Source organism: Tachypleus tridentatus, chromosome 2 (genome assembly GCF_004210375.1).
Source record: "Tachypleus tridentatus isolate NWPU-2018 chromosome 2, ASM421037v1, whole genome shotgun sequence".
Taxonomy (NCBI): Eukaryota; Metazoa; Arthropoda; class Merostomata; order Xiphosura; family Limulidae; genus Tachypleus; species Tachypleus tridentatus.
In genome coordinates, this window is record NC_134826.1 from 132064424 (window position 1) to 132087466 (window position 23043).

The following is a 23043-nucleotide window of genomic DNA, read 5'->3' on the forward strand; positions in this document are numbered from 1 at the left end:
ATGTTGTGAGCTAAAAAAATACAAGACCATTCATATGTATTTTTATAAATGATTGGAGATGGTAATTTATTAGCTCTATCAAAATTATATTGAGTTTAAAGTTAACACTAAAAATATTAATATATTCTAATTTTCAGGAGGTTTGGTTTATGGTCCATTATGGATCAAGAGGAACAGCCGAGAAGGAGAGTGGAACTATGGGTCTTTTAATATTCAGAAACAAACAAATATGTCTCTTGTCTTAAGAGCCAAACGCAGTGAGCCTGGTGTAGGAGATATTGCTCTAGATGATATAGCATTATTTCAAGGAGAATGTCCTGTATTACGTAAGTTGAAAAAATTGTTTACATGTGGATATAGTAGCTATTTAAAATTGGTTGAGCATAGTCCAATCCTTTACTTGACAGGCTGTGGATTGATGTTCCTTGGTTTGCATTCTGTTACCACAGAAATACTAAAACAAATAGCATTCTGCATGCTGGGATCTTGGATGCATTATTTGAGTGATGGTCAAAATAACTATTCAATCTGACAAGAATAGCCCACAAGTTAGTGGTGGGTGATGCTAACTAGCTTGCTTTCCTCTAGCCTATCATTTCAGAATTAAAGCAGATAGCATGTGTGTAATTTTGCACAAAATTTACCAAAAATAAACAAGTTATCTGAATCTTTATAAAAAATCTGTAAGTAGATTAATATATATTTTAAAATTATATATATGCATTTGTTAGATATTACTATACTGACAATAACTTCTGTTATATGAAAATTGTTTTTATTATTTTTATCTTGTACTAGACAGTATTATGAGGTTTTTTAGTATCAACTACATTCTTTTCTTTGTATTTGTTATTTGAGGTTTTTCTGATGATTGTGCTGAGAAAAATCTAATATATAACTTTTACTCTCTCTCTCTCTATATATATATATATATATATGCAGGAAATTACAATTATGACAAAACTAAGCTGTTAGAATTGCATATCCAATTCAGTCTGCATTTCTGCTTCTTAGTAAAAAAAACAAAATTGGGGAAATTTCTGCAGTAAAAGAGCAAATTTTCAACTTAGCTAACTTTTAGTGCCAAAAGTTTTCAGATGTAGCCACTGATCTACTCAATTTCTGCCTGCAGGTGCAACTTCTTCATTGTGCCAGAAATACATGATTCCCTCTATCTTAGTTAAACAACTCAAAATAACATTTCTTGTATGAAATTAAAACTCACAGTGTTAAATGTAGTATGAGAGAGCAGATAAAGAGGGATTCACTTATCTCTGATTGTTTCTGGGACTTACCTAAAATCCCTATGAATATGTCATAAACAGAAAAATCCTCAACATTTTTGGTTTTATATGTGCATACATGAACAATAGAATAGCAAAAGTTTGTTGTCTTTTATAATCATATGTTAATTTATTTTTTTTTATACCTTTCAGAAAACATGCTGTGTGACTTTGAGACAGAGGATATCTGTGGTTACCGTACAGAATGCCCGGACTACATCTGCTGGCAGAGGATACAAGGAAGAACTCAGACAAAAGGAACAGGGCCTACTTCGGATCATACCTATGGAACAAATGAAGGCAAGTATAGATATGCTATTTTTTAATACATTTGTATATGTGCCAAAGCTTTCAGATATGCTTGTGAATACATTCTGTTACATTAAAAAATATGCAAGTTTGTTAGACTTAAAGTGAAGGTTTACCATTTGTCTTTCTTTATTTTGAAGAAAGTAACAAACAAAATTTCTCTTAAGGTGATAGTAAAAAGCTCTGAAAAAAATTGCTATAAATAGGTTTGTTTGAAAAGAAATTCATAATGGACAAAATTAGGATTTTATTTTTTACAATGTGTGACATAAGCTACTTATTATTTGAAATATGTAGAATACTGTTTTGTTGTGTGTGATATAAGGAGTACAAACTTATTATTTAAAGAATTAATTAAATATGTAGAATACTGTGTGATATAATTTGAAAAACAAGTCTGACAGTACAAACCTTAAATAAAGAAAAATGTTTGGCAACATTAACATAGTTTTATGATAGGATTATATGCATTAGAAGGAATAACGTTGAAACAAAAGTGTATAACCATCATCAGTTTATCATAAACAGCTTCTATTAGTGCAATATTCTAAATTGAAAAAGCAATTATTTTTAATACATTTTTGAATATTAGTAAGCAAAAACGTTTTTTTTTAACCTTGATTTTATGACATGTTATTATGAAAAAACTGAGAAACAACCAACTGAAAAAGGTGGCACAAGAGAACTTATTCCGTTTTAATCTATGAATGACTATTTTTGTAGCAGCTCTTGAAAAAACATCAGATAGCTCTCTCTGTAGATTTAATCTTCAAACAGTTTATTGTTCTTTTTACTTTAACTTGTAAATTCTTCAATGGAAATATTAGTGTAAAATATGTTTAATTCATGCCAGGTCACTATATGGTGGTGCAACCATCACAGAAAGGAAGAAACCCTTTTAACAACAAGGCTTACCTGGTTATGCCCAAAATTCCAAGTACAGAAAACAGAGGAGGTTGTTTGCATTTCTGGTATCATATGTTTGGGAAAGATATATACAAATTGAGCATCTATATTCGACCTCTCCAAGGTGAATTAGCATATCCACTTTGGTCTCGTAATGGTCAGCATTCCAATTCTTGGCGGATTGGACAAGTCACAGTCACTACTCCATTTGTTCATGATGTAGGTTACGTATTTAATTAAAACACCAATATTATAATAGTGCCAAGTTATGTATTAAATATATTTTATTGTTTAATATTTGCATGAAGTAGTTTGATTTTGTCCTTGTTATAGTAAATAGTAGATTGCATTTTTGTTTGTAGATTTAGTTCTCTGTTCTTAGTAATTTTTATGCATTCATCTTGAGGATGCCAGAATGTTTCCTTTTTTTATTTATAACGTATTGTTGTAGATGTTCCTGTCTTTCCCTTTTCAAGCTAATATATTTATTTCTAATGTTGTATAGAAATAAAAATTATATGATATTTGAAATGTAGTATTTTAAAGAATATGTTTTAAGGAACTATCCATATTAAAATAATTTCCTGTTTTTTAAGAAGGGAGAAATAGAAAAATTATGATAGTTATACGAGTGATTCACTTTACATATAGTTTGGATTACAGAGTGGAAAAGGGTGATCATTTGCCTCATTCCACTGTTTTTAAACTGTAGAATATAGTCTTCAAGTGACATTTACAATACATAATAAGGCTCTTTTCAAAAGCACATTTTGGTTCCAGAATTTACTCATTACTAAAAATTTATTTTTATGTAGAAATAAATATATGTTTAACATAATATGGACTGAAGTTGTAATGAAACATAGCATTCAAAAACTCTGCATGAAAAAAGTACATTTTTTGTTGGATTAGCCTTGAAAGATTTACCTTCGGTTGTTTATTGTAATTTTATTTTCACTTTAAGAAAACGATAGATTATCCTTATTAGCTCATACTGATGAAAAAGAAGATAATTGTAATGCTAATTTAGATAACAAAATCCTGTGCTTGATTTTGAAAACATTTCAATAACAAATTGATTGAAATGTGTTAGTAAACTGTTAATAAAAAAAAACCAAAAAAACAATACATTTTTACTTAATTCATCAGTTTGTAAAATAAATTATATTTTACAATGATCTGATCCAGATCTTGTCTATGATAATTAAATAAAGATAATGTGAGGTGTAATGAGAAATACCACATTTCACTGCAGATATTTTCTTATGCAATTTCTCTAAGAATAATGTGAAAAACAATCTGGAGTTAAAAGTGGTAGTACTGTTACAGTACAACTATAAAGATACAAAACTTTCTTTCTTTTTGGTTTTGTTTTTATATCAGTTCCTGATACAGGAAATATTATGTATTTTTGTGTAACAATATCAACATTTTGTGTGTTCTAGATTGTCTTTGAAGCTGTTACAGGCCATGGGGAACAAGGAGATATTGCACTTGATGACCTCATGTTAACAGATGGAGAATGTCCATCACCAGGAAGTTGTGACTTTGAAAAAGACCTATGTACCTGGATGAATGTAGAAACAAAAGACTTACAGTGGCTGAGGAATCAAGGTCCCACTCCAACAGAAAACACAGGACCAACAACAGACCATACTTTTGAAAATCTTGAAGGTTAGATATGTAAATTGCTTGTGGTTCCAAAACAAAAGTAAACAAAAAACACTATCAGTATTGCATTTACTTCAATTAAATATTTTTGTGGTTTTCTATTTATTTTGTGTACAAAATTGTTGTTTTTCTCATATTTCTTTGTCCAGTTCTTTGCTTTGAGCATTATAACAGGCAAACCATATGGATAGTGAAAGATGAAAAAACTCACCAATATCAAATTTTATGGCTTTGTTTTAAAGTCAAAGTATTTGAAAATAACTTCCTCATTTTTCAGATTTTATGTTACAAGCACAGTATCATCGTTGTTGATAATATTATTGTATTTTGTTTTTATCTTAAACATACTTCATGGTTTTCAATCTTAATTCACTCGTATTTTATGCTTGGTATAGTCCTCTGAAAATTTCAAAACATTCAGTTTTCTTATCTATTGTTTAACACAACATAATGTTTAGGGACAACAAGAGACCCATTGCTCCATTTCAGCTTTCCCATCTTCTAAGACAAACTAAAACTATTTAAAAAAAATAAAGCCAGCCCTTATCATTTATATATCTATCAAGTTTTCTTTTAAACTCACTCAAATTTACTGCCTCCACAACATCTGAAGGAAACCCATTCCATAGGTCAACTACCCTGTATGAAAAATGAAGTTATTTTAGGTGAAAATGGCTTCTACCTTGCCTAAATTTATATTTGTGTCCCCTAGTTCTGTAATTCTCACTGTTAAGTATGAAAAATGTTGATGGACCAACATTACCAATTTCTTTTATTGTCTTAAACACTTCCATCAGATCTCCTCTAACTATTCTTTTTCAAAAGAAATTAATTTTAAGGATCTTAACCTCTCCTCATATGACAGCCCCTCCATCCTAGGTACCATTTTAGTAACTCTCCTCTGAATCCTTTCCAACAATCCCTTGTCTTACCTAAGGCAAGTAGTCCAAGACTGAGCACAGTATTCCAAATGTGGCCTAACCAGTGACCTATACAATGAAATTATAACTTCTTCAGACTAGTAGTATTCAAAATTTTTGTAGAAACAACAAGTTAAAACTAAAAATGCTATTTTCCCTTCCACTAGTAACAGCACACTGCTTGGAAAGCTTGAGAGATTGATCAACCATTACACCAAGGTTGTTTTCTTTCTTATATTTTTAAAGTTATTTCCATTTATATTATACTTATAATTCAAATTATGATAACCAATATGCAATATTTTGCATTTATCATAATTAAAACACATCTGCCACTTGTTTGTTCAATTCACTAAACGATCTGAATCCTTTTGTAAAGCAGAAGCATCTTTCTTGCAGCCAGCAACATCCAAGACCTTAATATCATCAGCAAATTTAAGTAACATATTGACCATTCCTTCATTTGTCATTAATGTAAATCAAACAAAGCAATGGTCCTAAGACTGAACTCTGAGGTACACCATTTGTAACATTAGTCCAGTTTGATTGAACTACATTTATAACAACCCTCTACTTTTTTCATTGAGCACTCTTCTATCCAGTTAGTTAACTTATCTCACACAAGCCTTTTATATGGCACTTTGTCAAATGCTTTCTGAAAATTCAGATACACCAAATCTATGCCTTTGCCCTCATCTCTATATGCAGTAACATTTTTAAAGCAAATCAAAAGATTTGTAAGACAAGAGTATTCCTAAGGGAAACCACGTTGATAATCTAATAAAATTCTAAACTTTGTTAAATAACTTTTGCAAAGTATCTTTTATCAGACTTTCCATAACTTTTCCCACAACTGATGTAAGATTAAGAGGCCTATAATTACTGAGACAATTTCTGTTACCTCCCTTGAAGATAGGAGCGACATTAGCTAATTTCCAATATGTTGGTATTTGTCCATTATTCAATGACTTACAAAACATTGTGGCAAATGGTTCACACATTCAATTCTTGACTTTCTATAAAACCCAGGGGATCTGGTCCAGGAGTCTTATCATTTTTTAAACTTCCCAATTTTATTTTAACAAGCTCAGAATTTATTCATTTATCTTGTTCAACTTTTCTTTTCATCGTTCAAGATAAGAAATACTGCTTAATATTCATTAAGATGGATACATATTTTAAATATTTTAATGTTTTTATCTCTTTTGTTTGACCAAATTATTTTGAAAAACACCCAAGTTTTGACCTGTTTGTGTCATTCTTTAACAAACTTTTTATTCTATATGATGAAATAGTTTCTAGGAAAATAGAGAAATGACTAGCTTCTACTTATTTCAAACAGCAGTGAAAGTGGCTATAATATACAACAAAATATTACAAACTCATCCTGTACTACAGCCAGCAGTGAAACTGATATCATTGATTGAAATATTAATTCCATTTCTCAAATTTCTTCAGCTGCAGGTACACTAAATCATGCAACACCAAATGTGTTAACACCCACATGATACCAACAACTGACAATTTCTTTTGGCTAATAAAGATAGTGAAGTGAAAATCACGGATGTGTGAGGAAAAAAAATCATGAACATTTTAAAAAGACACAGAAATCATTAAGCATAGCCAAACTTACATCTCCAAGAATCATTATACCTTAAAAATGTAAAAAAGAATAATTAACATCATCATTCTAGAATCAAACAAAGGTAAAGGTTTTGTAGTTACAATAAGACACATTTATAAATATAAAATATGAGAATAAATTTTAAATACTCAACAGTTATACCACCAAACAAATTGAGACAAAAACTAATGAGATTATTTATGAACCTACATAAACTAGTGACCTCCTTAAGAAGCTTTTAGATGAATTTAAATCCTCTAATAACCAAATTACAGAGTTGTACAAGTGTATCAAAAGAACATAAACTGCACATGCCAATATGACCAATTGTCTCAGCAAATGGTAATGCTATGGAAAACTTGTCTTGGCTTATTCATACAATTTTAATACTATTACTGAATTATGTTCCAGCACACTTAACTAATTTACAAGACCTGCTATCATGAATCAAGAATGTATCTCACATGATGATGAATATATTAGTACTCTCTGTACTGGAAAACATACATCTGTACCAAAGTACCAATCTATACAGACAGAAGATGGTATCAGTGCAGTTTGTGAATCTATGTCAAATTACATAAACAGTTTGAAAGGGTACAGATTGACAATGAATATTGTTGGAGAAATTGTACATTTCATGGATAATTTTGTTTTTATAAAAAAACTATCTTCAGCTAAGTGGTGTTACAGTGGGTAATAGGGTCTATGTTATTTTTTCTGTAATATTTATGTCCATTTTTGAAATAATGGTACTCAAAGTGGCATCAAAATATCAACACTGATTCTGATCCTTGGCTTTGGTATATTGATGACGTATTTGGGGTATAGAACCATAACCTTTCTTCTTGAATCAAACTTTTAGACTTTCTAAATTTTATAGACCTCAAAATCTAGTTCACTCTGAATCACTTGAAGGACAAAAGGAATATAGATTTTCTTCACTTTATTTTAAGGATCAACAGTAATATAAAGACTATCCTGTTTCACAAATTAATTAGAAAACCTCTTTATCTTAACTTCAACTCCCATCATTCCAAAGTTTCCAAGAAAGATGCAATTATTGGAATGAAAAAGAGCCATTTGTATCTCTGAATTAATATCACTCTGTTTGAACAATGAATATCCACATTATTTTACAAGAAACAAATTTTCAAAGACTATGAAACACAAAAAAACAGCATTATACCCCTAACAGATGAACTTTTATGTTAGCTCTAATTGACAAAACTATTTCTATAAATATAAAAACTATAATCAGAAAATTTGAACTGCTGATTAAAGTTAGAATAAACAGGTCCAAGTCTCAAAGCCAGATTTCAAAATCTTGGCATACTACCCAAAAATATAATAAAGCCATTTGTCTTATAAAAAGGTCTTTGTGATCTAAAGATGGACATTTTGTTTTCAATGTTTTTTAACCAGCTTATATCTTTTATCTTTATTCATTTTTCAGTGTAATGTTCTGTTTTTAGTTGGAAGGCAAAAAGTTAATTTTTATGGTTAATAATATATGCATACATTTACCAATTTATTTGAGGAAACTCATATTGATAATGAACAATACAAATATATGTGATTAATTTTATTAAACATATTTGTTTAGGAACGTATATTTACTTACATGCTGCAAATCCTGACGGGAAAAGAAATCAAGTGGGAATACTGGAGTCGGAATTTTTAAGCCTTGCTTCTGATCGATGCTTATCATTCTGGGTATATATGAATGGTAGTGAAATGGGCTCTCTTGAAGTAGGTACCCAATCTTTTACTTTCATGGCTAACCAGTCAAAAATTTTTATTTTGTGGAAACGAGAAGGACATCAAGGCCCAGAATGGTTTAATATAAAGCTTAACTTAGATCTTAGTAACCTAGAAATCAATGAAGAGTACCAGATCATTTTTAAGGGGACCACTAAAGGAATGCTCAGTGACATTGCTCTTGATGACATTGAAGTAACAGATAATGTCTGCACTAAACCACCACCAGATACATTTGATTGCAAGGAAGGTAATAGCATTGTGCCATTGTCAAATGTGTGTGACTTTAAGATTGATTGTATTTTCAGTAAAGAAGATGAACAAAACTGTGGATCTTGTGACTTTGAACTTAGCCAGTGTGGCTGGGAAAACTTTGGTACTGGTTCTTCATACATATGGTCCAGGCAACAAGGTAATATAGATAACAAAGGTGGTCTTCCCTTTGAAGATCATACCACAAATACTTCTTTGGGGTGGTACATGTATCTTGAATCTAAGAGTACTTATGGTAAAGAAGCAGTATTGCGAAGTCCAGATGGAGTGAGACGTCTCAAATTGGCAGCATCAACATGTGTAATGAAATTTTGGTATTACATTGTGGGATCTAATTATGGAAGTTTGAGAATAAAAAAACAATTTGGAGCTAGTACTGGGAGTTTATGGGAAATTCCTAGTGGGAAAGAAAAAATGTGGTATGAAGCAAAGGTTTATATAGGACGAGTAAGTTCAGAATTCAATTTGGAATTTCATGGACGTAAACAGCACTCTTCTACAGAAGTTGCTGTTGATGACATCTCTTTTGAAAACTGTGCTCTTCCATCTGCCAGTGAAAGTTGTGGTGAAAATGAAATTCAGTGCCCTGATACCAAAGCCTGTGTAAAAAAAGATCAATTGTGTGATTTAACAGATGACTGTGCAGATGGGTATGATGAGTCATTCCAGGTTTGTAAAGAATTTCCTCCTCCTTGTACTTTTGAAGATGATTCTGGTTGCCTTTGGTACGAAGAACACTCAAAATGGTCATATAAATGGTCAAAGTATTCGTCAAGAACATCTCGTGGCACTGGTGAGTCAGGCCCTTTGAATGATCACACTAAAGCTTTGGATAAAGTTGGAAAATTTCTACTTTTAACAGCCTCATACAGTAGTACCGAGGGAGATAAGGCATATTTCTACAGTCCAAATTACAAAGTAAAGAAGAACAGCTTTTGTACCCTTCGTTTCTATTATTACATGTATAGTAAGTTTGAAACATTAGGACCCCTAAATGTGTATATGGAGTTTGAAAATAAAAGCTATTCTCCAAAGCTCTTATGGACAATGGATGTAAACGTGGGACAGGTCTGGGAAAGAGTGGCTCTTACTGTAAACTCTGAAAAACCATTTCGTTTCTTTTTTGAAGGTGTGGGAGACAAGTATTCTTCTACACAGTTAGCAATTGATGATATTTCTCTCAGTCAGAATTGTATTTCATATGATGGGGACCTACCACCACCACCTTCAACCCCTAGACCAACTGTTTATCCTTGTAGAGAAACTGAATTTAAATGTGATGTTGGTCCTTGTATTCCAAAATCAAGCTATTGTGACTTCTCATTAGATTGTAAAGATGGCTCAGATGAGGCTGGATGTGGACCGTGTGACTTTGAAAAAGATCTCTGTGGTTGGAAAGATAAAAGTTCTGGATTGTACTCTTGGGCCAGGGATTCTGCTTCATCTGGAACTGGCCCTAAAAAAGATCACACTACAAATTCTTCAGATGGTCATTATGTTTATGTTAAGAAATCTTCTGGCATATTTCTGTCAACAGCAAAGCTAGAAAGCCCATTGCTGCCTCCTGCATCCACTCATTGTGAAGTTAAATTTTGGTATCATATGTATGGAAATAAAGAGGAAATTTTATTATTGGAACATAGGTATTTAAAAAATCAGGATTTTAAAAGTTTGTGGAAAAAATATGGAGACCAAGGAAATGAATGGAAAGAAGCTAGTGTGAGAATTCCTTCAGGTTCACGTGATGCACAGCTGAGGTTTACAGTCAATGTTCCATTTAAAATATATCAAACAGCAGAAGATTTGGCAATCGATGACATAAGTTTTCTAAACTGTGACCCTAAACGATTAGCTGCTAACTGTAATTTTGATGATGAAACCTTTAATAATGGGCTGTGTTGGTGGGAACATGATAAGGATTCTAATTTCCAATGGAAAAGACACAGTAGTATAACTAGCTCTAATTTCACAGGACCAACAACAGATCATACGACAGGAAGTGGATATTATATGTACATTGATCAAAAAGGGAGGAAACAAAATGATGTTGCTAGATTGATAAGTCCTCTTATGTCTGAAAACAATCCTGATGGTGAATGTTTTTCATTTTGGTATCATATGTATGGTAGACATATTGGGTATCTGTATATTGAGATTCTTTTCAAGGGGAAGACATCAATTGTTTGGAAAAGGGCTCATTCACAGGGTAATAAGTGGTTACATGGAGAAGTTTTTATTCAGATGTCATCAGATTATAGAATTGCTGTGAAATCTTCTACAGAGGTAGGAGATCAGGGTGACATTGCTGTGGATGATTTTACCTTGTCTGATGGATTATGTCCACGTGTAACTACCTGTGATTTTGAAGTGGACTTTTGTGGCTGGAATCATACTTATGAAGGCTTAACAGGCTGGATTAGAAGCAATGGCAGTTCAAATTTTACAGAAGAAAAGCCCAAAACTGATCACACAATGAACACAGAATATGGCCATTATATTTATCATCCAAAGAAAAGATTTGGTGACTTAGCCAGGCTGACGTCTTTATATTTTAATAGTGTTGGTGAGCGATGTTTTGAAATGTGGTACATAATGTTTGGTGTTGATGTTGGAACACTAGCCATTTATCAACGCACATCTGATGTAAAAAGACTAGAAAATTTGATCCCTATCTGGAAAAAAGTGGGCCATCATCATGCAATTTGGAAAAGAGGAATGGTCTCTTTGAAACCACTAACATCCTATTATATTGCCATTGAAGCTCAGAGTGACAGGGGAACAGGTTACACTGCTGTAGATGACATTAAGATATTGAGTGGCCCATGTTCAAATCCAGGTGCTTGTGATTTTGAAAAGGATACATGTGGTTGGATTCAAGATTCTACATTTTCATCTCTTGACTGGATTCGCCGTACTGGTCTTGATCAAAATTTTGGCAGTGGTCCATTGGTTGATCATACAACATTTAGTATTCAAGGCCATTATATGTACACTTCATTTACAGGAGCTAACAAAAGTGATGTTGCATTTCTAATGAGTGAAGATATAGAGGACAGTAAAGAGTGGTGTATATCATTTTGGTTTTATATGGTGAATCCCAAAAATATATCTTTATCTATTAAACAGTTGACAATTGATGTAGGGTGGAGGCCTGTAAAATCGATTTATACTGCTGAACCAGGGTGGATCAGTGAAGAAGTTGATGTGCACAAGATAGATAATTTTGACTTTTTCAATATTGCTGTTGTAGCAACATCTTTTGCCAATCAGGACAGTGTTACTGACAGAGGCATTGCTGTTGATGACATTAGTCTTATGGCCCATAGGTGCGGAATGACTACCACATCTAGTACTGTTGGAACACCTCTTCCTACTCCAACACCTTCACATTTTGATTGCAGTTTTGAGATAGATATGTGCTTATGGCATAATGATAATCCATCCAGTAAATACTTATGGGAAATTGCACAAGGACACACATACAGGAACCTCACTAGACCTGGGTTTGATCACACAACTGGTGCTGTTAGTGGACATTATCTAACTCTTAATAATGCTGCTACAAATGGGTATGTGTATGCTATATTGATCTCTAAAAATACATTGCTACTTAGCCAAAAAGATTATTGCTTTGAATTTTGGTATTACATGTATGGTTCTGGAAGTTATTCCAGTTTAATATTCTTTCTTACTAATGCTGATGACAGCAAGAAAACATGGGAATTATGGACTCGAAAAGGAAATCAAGGTCCTTCGTGGCTGTATGAGCAGTTACATTTAACCATTAAAACAGATTCTTACTTAGCATTTAAATCTTTAGGGTCACAAACATCTGTGTCTTTGGATGATTTTTCTCTACAAGAAGGATTCTGTCCTCCTCGAGAATTTTGTGATGTGGAGCAAGATGTATGTAATTTCAACTTTGACCCTGAAGCTGATTTTCTTTGGTCTGTTGGCAAAGCAGCTGATCTAAAAAATGGTCCAGACTTTGATCATACACTTAGAACCAAATATGGTCGAGTATTTTTTATCAATAGTAGTGAGAATATACAAGAAGGTCAGAAGGCTCGAATTGACACAAAGCTTCTTAACCTTGATAAAAAGTGCTTGCGGTTCTGGTATTTTCTCTCAGGGTCTGATGTGGGGTCTCTGAATGTGCTTATCAAATATGGAGACAATAGTGTGATCCTGTGGAGTGAAACTGAACCTGAGAGTAAAGAATGGCATATTTCTGAAGTAAACATAGATTCTGTTCCCCTTATTCCTTTTCATTTTGTATTTGAAGCTGTAGCTGGAAAAAAATTAGATTTGGGTACCTTGGCAATAGATGACATTTCTATAAAAACAAATTGTCCTTGTACAGGCTGCTGCAACTTTGAAGAAGATCTTTGCACATGGTCCAGCAATAAGAATGCTAGTGTTCAGTGGATAAGAGCATCAGGAGAGTTTTTCCGTTGGGGACCTGATAGTGATCATACATTTAAAAATGCCTTTGGTGTGTATCTGGTTGCACAAGTAAATATGCTCTATGATCCTCGCTCAGCAAGGCTTGATTCTCCATGCTTTGGAAAAGTAGAAAACCGCTGCATTAATTTCTGGTATTATATGAATGGTACAAAATTACCAAAGTTAGCCATACAATCTTCATCTTGTATTAGAGATGATGTCAAAACACTACTAGTTCTTTCTTTAGAACGTGGAATTGGGAAATGGATCAATGCTCAAGTTCAGGTGAACCACACTGAGTCTGAAAACGAAACCGAAAGTTATCGAGTGTACTTTGAAGCACAATTTGATTTCTCCAATCAGCTAATAGCTTTAGATGACATCACTGTGTCTGAATCATCTTGCAATCCCATAATTCCTGAACCACCTACAATCTCATGTGATAATGAACAAACTCACATTTCTGCTGAACAAATATGTGACTTCTTTCCGGATTGTGATGATGGAACAGATGAAGATACCTGTGGAACTGCTTGTGATTTTGAAAAAGATTTATGTCAATGGGAAATAAAAAGCAGTTGGAACAAATGGACTCGTCGAGAAGCCAAAACATCTCCTTATCCACCTTTCTTTGATCACACTTATCTTTCAGAGGACATGGGCCATTATATACAGCTGAAGACAGATTATAGTTCTTTCTATGGCATAGAAGCTTACATAGATAGTCCATTACTGAATCAAGCATCTTCAACTTGTACAATGGTATTGTGGCTGTACATGACTGGCTCTGATAGTGATGTAATTGAAGTTTTCTACAGAGCTTCTAATCACCTGCAAAACACCAGAGTTTTATTTCTTAGTGGGGACCAAGGTCCTCAGTGGCATCGTGTTGCAGTTGTCATTGGTCGTGTAAATACTCATTTCATGGTTATTCTAAAAGGTAAAACCTCATCTTCAAAAGGTGGAATTGCAATTGATGACATAAATTTTGAAAGTTGTGACATTTATCGTAAAGAAGACCATTTTGTCTGTTCAGAATATGACTTTTTGTGTAATAATGGACATTGTATCTCCTCTGATCTTATGTGTGATTTTAATGATGATTGTAGTGATTATTCTGAAGAAGCTATAATGGAGGATAGCAATTGTGAGGATTATGTAGGCCGTTGTGATTTTGAGTACAACTGGTGTGGATGGAAGAGAGATTCCAGTGCAAATTATACTTGGCAAAGAACTTCTGGAAATATTGATAGGTATAGTTATGAAGACAAACCATATCGAGACCATACATCAAATTCAGTCTATGGGCATTATCTCTTGTTCAATTTTGGATATAAAGCAGAAGGTCAGTTTGGCCGTATTATTAGCCCAGTGATTATTAGAAATGGAAAAAAATGCAATTTTAGATTTTTTTACACCTACAGTACCAAATTTTCATCCACAAATTATCATGAGTACAAAGGAACAGGCTCTTTAAGTGTTTTTAGTAGACAAGATGAACTTGGCACATGGAACACAGAATGGTCAAGTTCCATTCCTTTGGGTCAGTATTTTGAGAAGGCAACAGTTGATCTGAGTCACTTAGATGATCCATTTGAAGTTATTATTGAAGCATCAGTTGGTAGTGATCGAAAGGGCTACTGGGTAATAGATGATGTGTCTTTTTCTGAAGGGTGCATGGAGTTAAATATTACTCTCCCCCAAATGAGGACAACAACTGTTATACCTACAAGCCCAAGACCTTGTGTAAAAGATGAATTTGAATGTGGTAGTGGGGAATGCATTCGGAGTGATCAAGAATGTGATTTTGTAGCACAATGCAAAGATGGTTCAGATGAACATTACTGTGGCTCTTGTGCCTTTGATTCAGACACCAATTTTCAGTGTGGATGGAAAGACATCAGCAGAGGTCGTTATTCTTGGAAACGTCAGAAAGGTACTTCTTCAACCCCAGGTCCAGAAAAAGATAAATCAGGCTCTGGTTATTACATGTATGTTAACCACAATAATGAAGGGCTTATATTAAATGAAGCAGTACTGAAATCACCATTTTTCCAGAAAGCATCTGCTACATGTACTATCACTTTTTCATATTATATTACAAATGTTCAAAATCATGACTCAGCATTAAAACTGTTTTTGGTGCCAGGAAAAGATGCAACACCTGTTTTGTTGTGGCGTCATTTTACTGACGAAGGTAGGAGGTGGATTTCTACAGCTGTTAGTACAGGATTCAGAGAAAAAGGTTGGTGGGTTGAATTTATAGGTATCCATACATCAAGCAAAGCTGACCTAGCCATTGATGATGTGATTTTTGTTGGATGTGCACCACCAGAAGCCCGTGTGTGTAAAGAAAATGAATTCAAATGTGAGAATGGAGCATGTATTAATGAAACTTTAAAATGTGATTTTAGCAAGGATTGTCCTGATTGGTCTGATGAATCTTTGGATGAATGTGGAAAGTATCCTGAAAGATGTAATTTTGAAGAAGGATTTTGTAACTGGAGTCTGGAGACTGAGGATACAAACTTTCAGTGGGAGTGGTTCTCAGGGATGACCTTGTCAGAGGACACAGGTCCTGCTCGAGACCATACATATGGAAATGCTTCAGGTCATTACTTGTATATTCGTGCCTCTGAGCAAAAGAATGGTGACATTGCAAGAATATCAAGCACAGTATTCAAAGCTGATACTTCTCAAAAATGTCTTATGAGGTTTTGGTTTCATATGTATGGAGAACATATCAGTGACTTGATAGTATATATTCGTCGTATTAGCTCAAAAGAGCTGACTCATCTTTTAACAATTAGCAATTCCCAAGGTGATCAGTGGAGACGACAACAAGTCATTTTGTATAGCAGACATGATTTCCAAGTTGTAATTGAAGGAGTGCGAGGAAAAGGTCCTAAGGGTGACATTGCCATTGATGATATTTCATTTACACCACAGTGTGTTCCAATTTACATGATCAAAACAACACCCATTCCAACAGTTCAGCCTCCTGGGGTGTGTGAAGAAAAAGGTCTGTTTGCCTGTGGAGATAATTCATGTATAAATTTAGAAAAAGTGTGTAATTTTATGTGGGACTGTCCATTTGGAAAGGATGAACGAACTTGTCCAGCATCATGCACTTTTGAAAATGGAAACTGGTGTGGATGGTACCTTTCTAATGATGTCACTTCTAGTGTTTTCTGGAATGTCACATACACAAATTCCATAAAAGATGTGGCTGTTTATTATCCTTTAACAGACAAAACAACAAACAGTTCAGATGGATATTACTTACTGATGTGGAGTAAATACTCGGCTATTGGGTCTGAAGCACCAGCCCAAGTGAGAAGCCCAGACTTTAGTTCTTCAACTTCAACTTGTAAATTTGTTTTTTGGTACTTCATTCAAGAAAAGCCTGGCAAAGTTTTATTATCTTTGAACAGCACAGATGTCTCATCATTAGATGTCTGGATGGAAGGTCTTAAAACCAAGGCATGGACTATTTTTGAAATGGGGTTAGGTCGTAGAAGATATCCTTTCTTTTTGTCTTTTTCTCGAAGTCAGAATCAGTTCATGAGGGGCTCTTTTGCAGTAGATGATCTAGAATTTTTGGACTGTGCTTTTCCATATCCATCCTCGGAACCTGAAAAATGCTCAGTAACAAAGTTTTTATGTAGGACGACAAATATCTGTATTGATGTGAATCAGATTTGTGATTTGACTGATGACTGTGCAGATGGAAGTGATGAAGTCAACTGTATTGGGGAAAATTACATTCAAGTTAACTTCGAAGATGACCTAGGAATTTTTAAACAGGGTAAAAATTCAATAGAAGATGATCTAGACTGGCAGGAAAACAAAGGAATTTTCAGAGATAGACTTTCTTATCAGACAGGACCAACATTTGACCATACACTCTCAAATCTTAATGGTAAATATATTTCAGTTTCTTCAGGAGGTTTGAACATGTTCAACAAAAAAGCATGGCTCCTTTCCCCAGTTTTCTCTGCCAGTTCAACATGTACTATGAGATTCTATCCTTACATGTATGGGAAACTTGTTAACCAGTTTACTGTCTATACTCGAACAACATCTAATGGAAACTTAACTCCTCTGTGGCAACATGATCATGCTCTAGGAGATTACTGGATGAGGGCAGAGGTGGTATTTAATGAAACCAGAGATTTTCAAATCATTATTGAAGGCAGAGTAGGTCCTGACAGAGGAGATGCAATAGCTATTGATGACATTAGTTTCACCAGTGATTGTAGGTATGTACAGGTGAATATTTTGTTATAATTTTTAAGTTTTTGGAATTTAATAGTTATTTTGTGTAATAAGTCACAGAAAGTTTGATCACAAATTGTGATACTGCTAGTCTTTTACTACTGTACTTTTAAAATTACGAAAAAGTACATTGATAAACATTTTAATTTATTTTTTAAGATTACTTTTTACCCAAAATAATTTTTAAATTATAACATTTAAAATATATTATTAATATGTTTTCTCCTCCTCCTTAGCTAACTAGCTTAAACACTTAAAATAAAAATCTGCCTTCAAGATTTTGTGGAAATTAAAAAAATAGTGTTAAGTATAAATGGAATAATTGATTACAGAGTTTGTGTAGGTTATTTACAAATTTTGGTTATGAAATTGTAATCTTAAGACTTGTTTACAGCATTAATATATATCATCGTAAACAAAGAGCTGCCATTCATAAGTCATTCTTATTCATTTTTAATAAAACCCTCTTTACATGATTTTGGACATTTTACCTCTAATCGTCTTACATTTCTCAATTTTATATAACCTTCAACAGAAAATTTATCTAGAAATTAAAAAAAAAAAATGAAGTAGCAGTTTTATATTTGTAATATTTGAATTTATCTGTTTAGCTTTTCATAATTAACCCCAGTTCAAAATAATGTTAAGTATGTATATTAATTTCAGTGTACAATTAGTAGTAATTTTAACTTTTTCAAAACTAATAAATTTCCATTAAAGTTAATTTTCATTCATTTTAGAAACATCTTCCTAGTAAAAAAGTTGAACGTACGTATACATAAAAAGGCAAAATAATTAATTTTAACAAATGGCATTAGTAACGATTTGTATTGATTTGTTATTTTAGCAAAACAAAAATAAAAGTCATGCCTAGCGACTAGTGTACAAAACTCCTATATGCATCTGTGAGTCCATAATTCACATCTGTTACTTTTTGATTTTATTTTTAAAGGTTTGATCCCCTAGATAAGACTTTTTATTGGGGAAGTCTTTTTTGACTCATTATCAGTTTTATGCTATGCGCACTATGAATATTTCTCATTTTGAGACTTTCTATTTCTGAGTAATTATTAAATATTATGTACTATGATTATATTATCCTAGATCATGTTTTTTATCTTACAGATTTGCTTATTCACATTTAGTTTCTGTTACAAACATTGCTTCTTTGTTTTTTTAACATTTTAGCCCACTATATTTTGTTGAAATATTCTAGTTACTTTTCTCAGATTTTCAACTAACCATGAAATAACTTCTTCCCTGCACTTTTTGTTATTGCATGACTTTTAATAGCATGGTATCTCATTCAGGAGAAGCATGTCAACAGGAACCAGTTAATGTCTTTATCATTTCAACTTGCCCCCTGCTAGTACAGTGGTATGTGTACTGATTTACAATGCTAAAATCAGGGGTTCGATTCCCCTCGGTGGGCTCAGCAGATAGCCCAATGTGGCTTTGCTATAAGAAAACACACAAACACATTTCAACTCATTTTTGTTTGTTGTTGCTAATGGGATGATCAGCAAGTAATGTTTGTACTCCTATTTTGCCTCCCATTCTTACTTTTTAGTAGGTGCCTGCTACTTTTACTTTTCTCTGGAACTTACTGAGTAGCCAAACATGAACATTAGCAAGTGGGGCCTTCATCATGACTTACTCTATAACTTGTCTCAAATTTTTAGTTCTTTTGTGGGATACTTAGGTTTGACAGAGCCTTTTGTTTGGTCTTAATGTATTTATCTTTTCCTTCCAATACAGTCACAAATTTTGAAACAGGAAGAGATTTGGGAAGAGCCCAAATATTTATGAAACTTCTCAAGTTTTTTTTCTTTTCTATTTGTGGTCTTGAAGAAATCAGAAACTTGTCCTAGACCTGTTGTGATCCATCTTTTCTTGGAGACAATTTTCATGTGTATTGTTTCAAAATATTTTTTGTCACAACCTTTGTATGATACTGATGGATATGGAGGATAATTTTCTTATATCCTTATCCTTCACATTATTATTTTTTACCATTGGTCTTACTTTATTAGTTCACTGGATTTCCATTTGGCTGTATGCATTTTCTCTCAACTGGTCTAGTTTTGTTGGTTTTTTCCATTTACTTAACTTTTACTTTTATATGATTAGTTGATCAACTGTGACCCCTTTGTCAATTTATTAATTTTTAAATATTCATTTGTTCATTCACCTGGCAGAATCTCTTGAGTGGATTGTACTTAATTTCAGTTCTCATTTAGTACTAATAAAGTATTTTGTATATGTGGGGTTTCTGATTAATATAGTTCAACAAACACTTTGGCAGCCTCCTATGATGTTTCAGGCGTGGAGTCTCATGCAACCATCATCAAAGACATCCCTTTTGTTTTGGGAATGATTAATTCATTTCAGGTTGTCATAAATGAGACTTTGCTTTTCAATAGCATGACTTCAGAACTGTTGTTATCTTGCATATTTGTTTTGTCCATTACTCTTAGGTTTTTCAGTTTTGTTGAGTAAAGTGTTTATATCAACAGAAACTCCTTTTCATACATGTTACTACTTAAAACTTCATCTTTTCTCAGATATCTTTCTGTTGGTAGAGGCACCGCATTGGTGAATCTTTGTCATTCTTGTTTGGACTTCTTTAGAGGCAATAGCTCATTTCAACATATTAGAACTTTGAACTGGTTTAACTAGCTTGTCATGAGTTTCTTCTCCTACTATACCAACATTCTGTTGTGATGGTCAATCCCACTATTCATTGGCAAAATAGTATCCCAAGAGTCAGTGGTGGGTGGAGATGACTAGCATATTCCCAACCAGCAGTTCTCAGCAGATTCCCAACCATTCAACAGTGTAATGCCACATGGGTAGATTTTTTACTGTAAAAGGATAGGTATTTGTAAAGTAAGAATGCAACATTTCAAAGAAGGAACTCTACAGTATTCACCATGGAAAACTTTCAAATTAGTCTAGGACAGCATTTTGCTTGTAACCACATCTCAAACCAATCCACAGTAACTCTCTCATTCGTAAACCAAAGATCTTGGTCACAAATTAGGGATGGCTAGCATAGATAGTTCTTAAGTAGCTTTACACAAAATTCAAAGATCAAGCAAACAAACAATCTTTAGTTTCATTTTCAACAAGTTCAAAGATTAACTTTCTGGTGTGCATTGAAGGTTTTGGCAGACTCTCTTACTATGGGTTGTTGGCTTTGAGTTTTCAGTAGCTCTGCAAACATATGGATCATTTGATGGTTTATATTTTCCCAACATTGGACAACCATCTTCTTCAACTCTTCTGGTATTTAGTTTCATGTACAAATTAACTTCCTGTGAATATCAATCCTGGGGGATTTTCTTTTAATGCCTATTTTCTTCTCTACACTCTTTCTTGGTTCCAAGATCGGTTGCATGACATGCCTATATTTCATTATCACCCAGTTTGGGGCAATTCAGCTGAGGTACACCTTTTTGTTTTGGTTATCTTATGGGTATGGAATATAATTACCAACTTGGAAATATCATCCTTAGGTATTTTAAATGTCTATTTTTTATACTGACATTTCAAAATTTATATCTTCACAGTTTATCAAGTCCATTGTTTAAGAAGCTGAATTTTCTTGTTATCCCACTCTTGCTGACACTCTTTCTTGATGGTCATTCAATTGTATTAGGCTACCCTCTAAAGCTAGTGCATAGACACAGTATTTCTTGTCTATTTCCAATGTCCAAAAATCGCATCTTTGTTGTTTTGTTTTTTTCAGGATCTTAGCTTATCCATTTACTCAGTAGCTGGTTAAAGAGCTCCTTACCTTTCGGGTGACCTGGAAGCCATCAATCTCCTCTTTTCTAGTTGTTCCAAGCCCATTGTCTTCAGTCACCCCAAGTTCCTAGACACTGTTCTAAATAGTTATTGGCTTAGTCTTACATTTCTTGGCTTCTTCCCTTTTTGAACTATTGGCAGTTTGTTTGGTTTTTCTTTTGTATCATGCAGAACATTATCCAATATACATATAGCTTATTTCAATTAAATATTGTTTGTGCTTGTAATTGGCTGAAAGCTTTAGCAGTAAGTTGGAAATGCTATAAATTGATAAACTGTACAATTTAAATAGGTCATCTGATCAGCGAATGTGATGTTTCAAAGTTTTTTTAACATTTTATATTGAAAATCAGTAAGTAAAGAATGTATAACATAATTTCCACACTAAACTGAACTTTGATATTAAATTTGTTAACATACATTAAAAATTAAGTTTCTCATTAAACTTGGAATATATAGTTATGATAACTCAATAATCATTTATATAATCCACATGCCACTTTAATTATCATTACAATTTTGGATTAATGTGTCAAAAGGTAAATACTTGGCTTTACAACAAAGCCAGCTATTAAACTATAAATTTTACAGTATGTCGTACATTCTGATAATGATTGTCTAGTTCATATATTGCAATCTATATGGTGTTATGAAGTCATGTGCATTGCTTCTTTGACATCTTTGTATCATCTTAAAATTGAGTTTCTAGAAGATTGTATCTTATATTTATTTGAACTGTCAGATACAACAATGGAACACTTCCTAATTACACAACTACAACTAGTACAACGACAGAGTCATCCAAACACTGTGAAGATGGGATGTTTTACTGCCCTGATGATGACAAGTGTATTGATGGAAAGAAAAGATGTGATTTCAGAAAGGACTGTAGTAGTGGAAAGGATGAAAGTGGCTGTGGTAAGCTTCTAACTTTTGAATTAGTATGCCTTAAGAATTTAGAATTTAAGGTTTTAAGCAAATAGATTCTTTTGCTACAATCTTTTAAGTTATTGCATGTAAAACATTCATTTTTTCATTATGATTTATGAAGTGTTGGCCACATGAGTTCTACATATTTTTTCTGTTAATAACTATACTGTTTCACTTTGCATTTGTCTTCTTGAGTTTTCACAGACACCAAATATTTTGTGAACATAAGTACCAACAGATGGAAACATGTACATGTTTGTTGTTCTCAGTAGCTTCAGTATTTGGCTAGTTTGTATTAAATTGTTATACTTAGTTTAGATGGTAAAAAAAAAGAAACAAGTTATAATATTTAATGTTCAGTTATTGATTAATAAAGGAAGATATTCTGAGCATTAATGTTTTTTTGTTTCCATAATAATGGTTTATTATTATTTAAATATTTTTAGATAATTTTTCTTATGATGGAATCTGCTCGGATCCAAGAAATTATTTTTACTTAAGACTAATGCAGGGTTAAGAATATTATTTATTTTTTGATAAGCCACATTGAAGCGGAAGAAATGTAAACATTACATCATTTATGTTGGTAAATGAAAATATGAGATTAAAGTGTTCAGGTAAAAGATAATTTTAAGAGTGGGAATATGTAATAATGCTGTTGTCTGTTAGTGTACAGTGTATCACAGTAATGGTTATGGGTAAAGTATTTTCACATAATCTACCACCATTGACAATACATTCAATTCCCCTAGTGAGGAAAATGTAATCCACCACTGCTTAACATAATTAAATATGTACTATTTGGAAGAACATCTTGACAAATTTCTCTCTT

General features: G+C 33.0%; 1 protein-coding gene across 1 annotated transcript in view; it reads left to right on the forward strand.

Moving 5' to 3' along the window:
* The window catches only part of LOC143245132 (MAM and LDL-receptor class A domain-containing protein 1-like), a 209706-nt gene that overhangs the window by 147436 nt on the left and 39227 nt on the right, over positions 1 to 23043 (forward strand). Inside the window, exons 70-75 of the mRNA XM_076491067.1 lie at positions 138 to 326; positions 1437 to 1583; positions 2446 to 2717; positions 3944 to 4172; positions 8320 to 17455; positions 22024 to 22199. Of these exons, the coding sequence (XP_076347182.1) occupies positions 138 to 326; positions 1437 to 1583; positions 2446 to 2717; positions 3944 to 4172; positions 8320 to 17455; positions 22024 to 22199 (10149 nt within the window). The remainder of the gene's footprint in view (positions 1 to 137; positions 327 to 1436; positions 1584 to 2445; positions 2718 to 3943; positions 4173 to 8319; positions 17456 to 22023; positions 22200 to 23043) is intronic.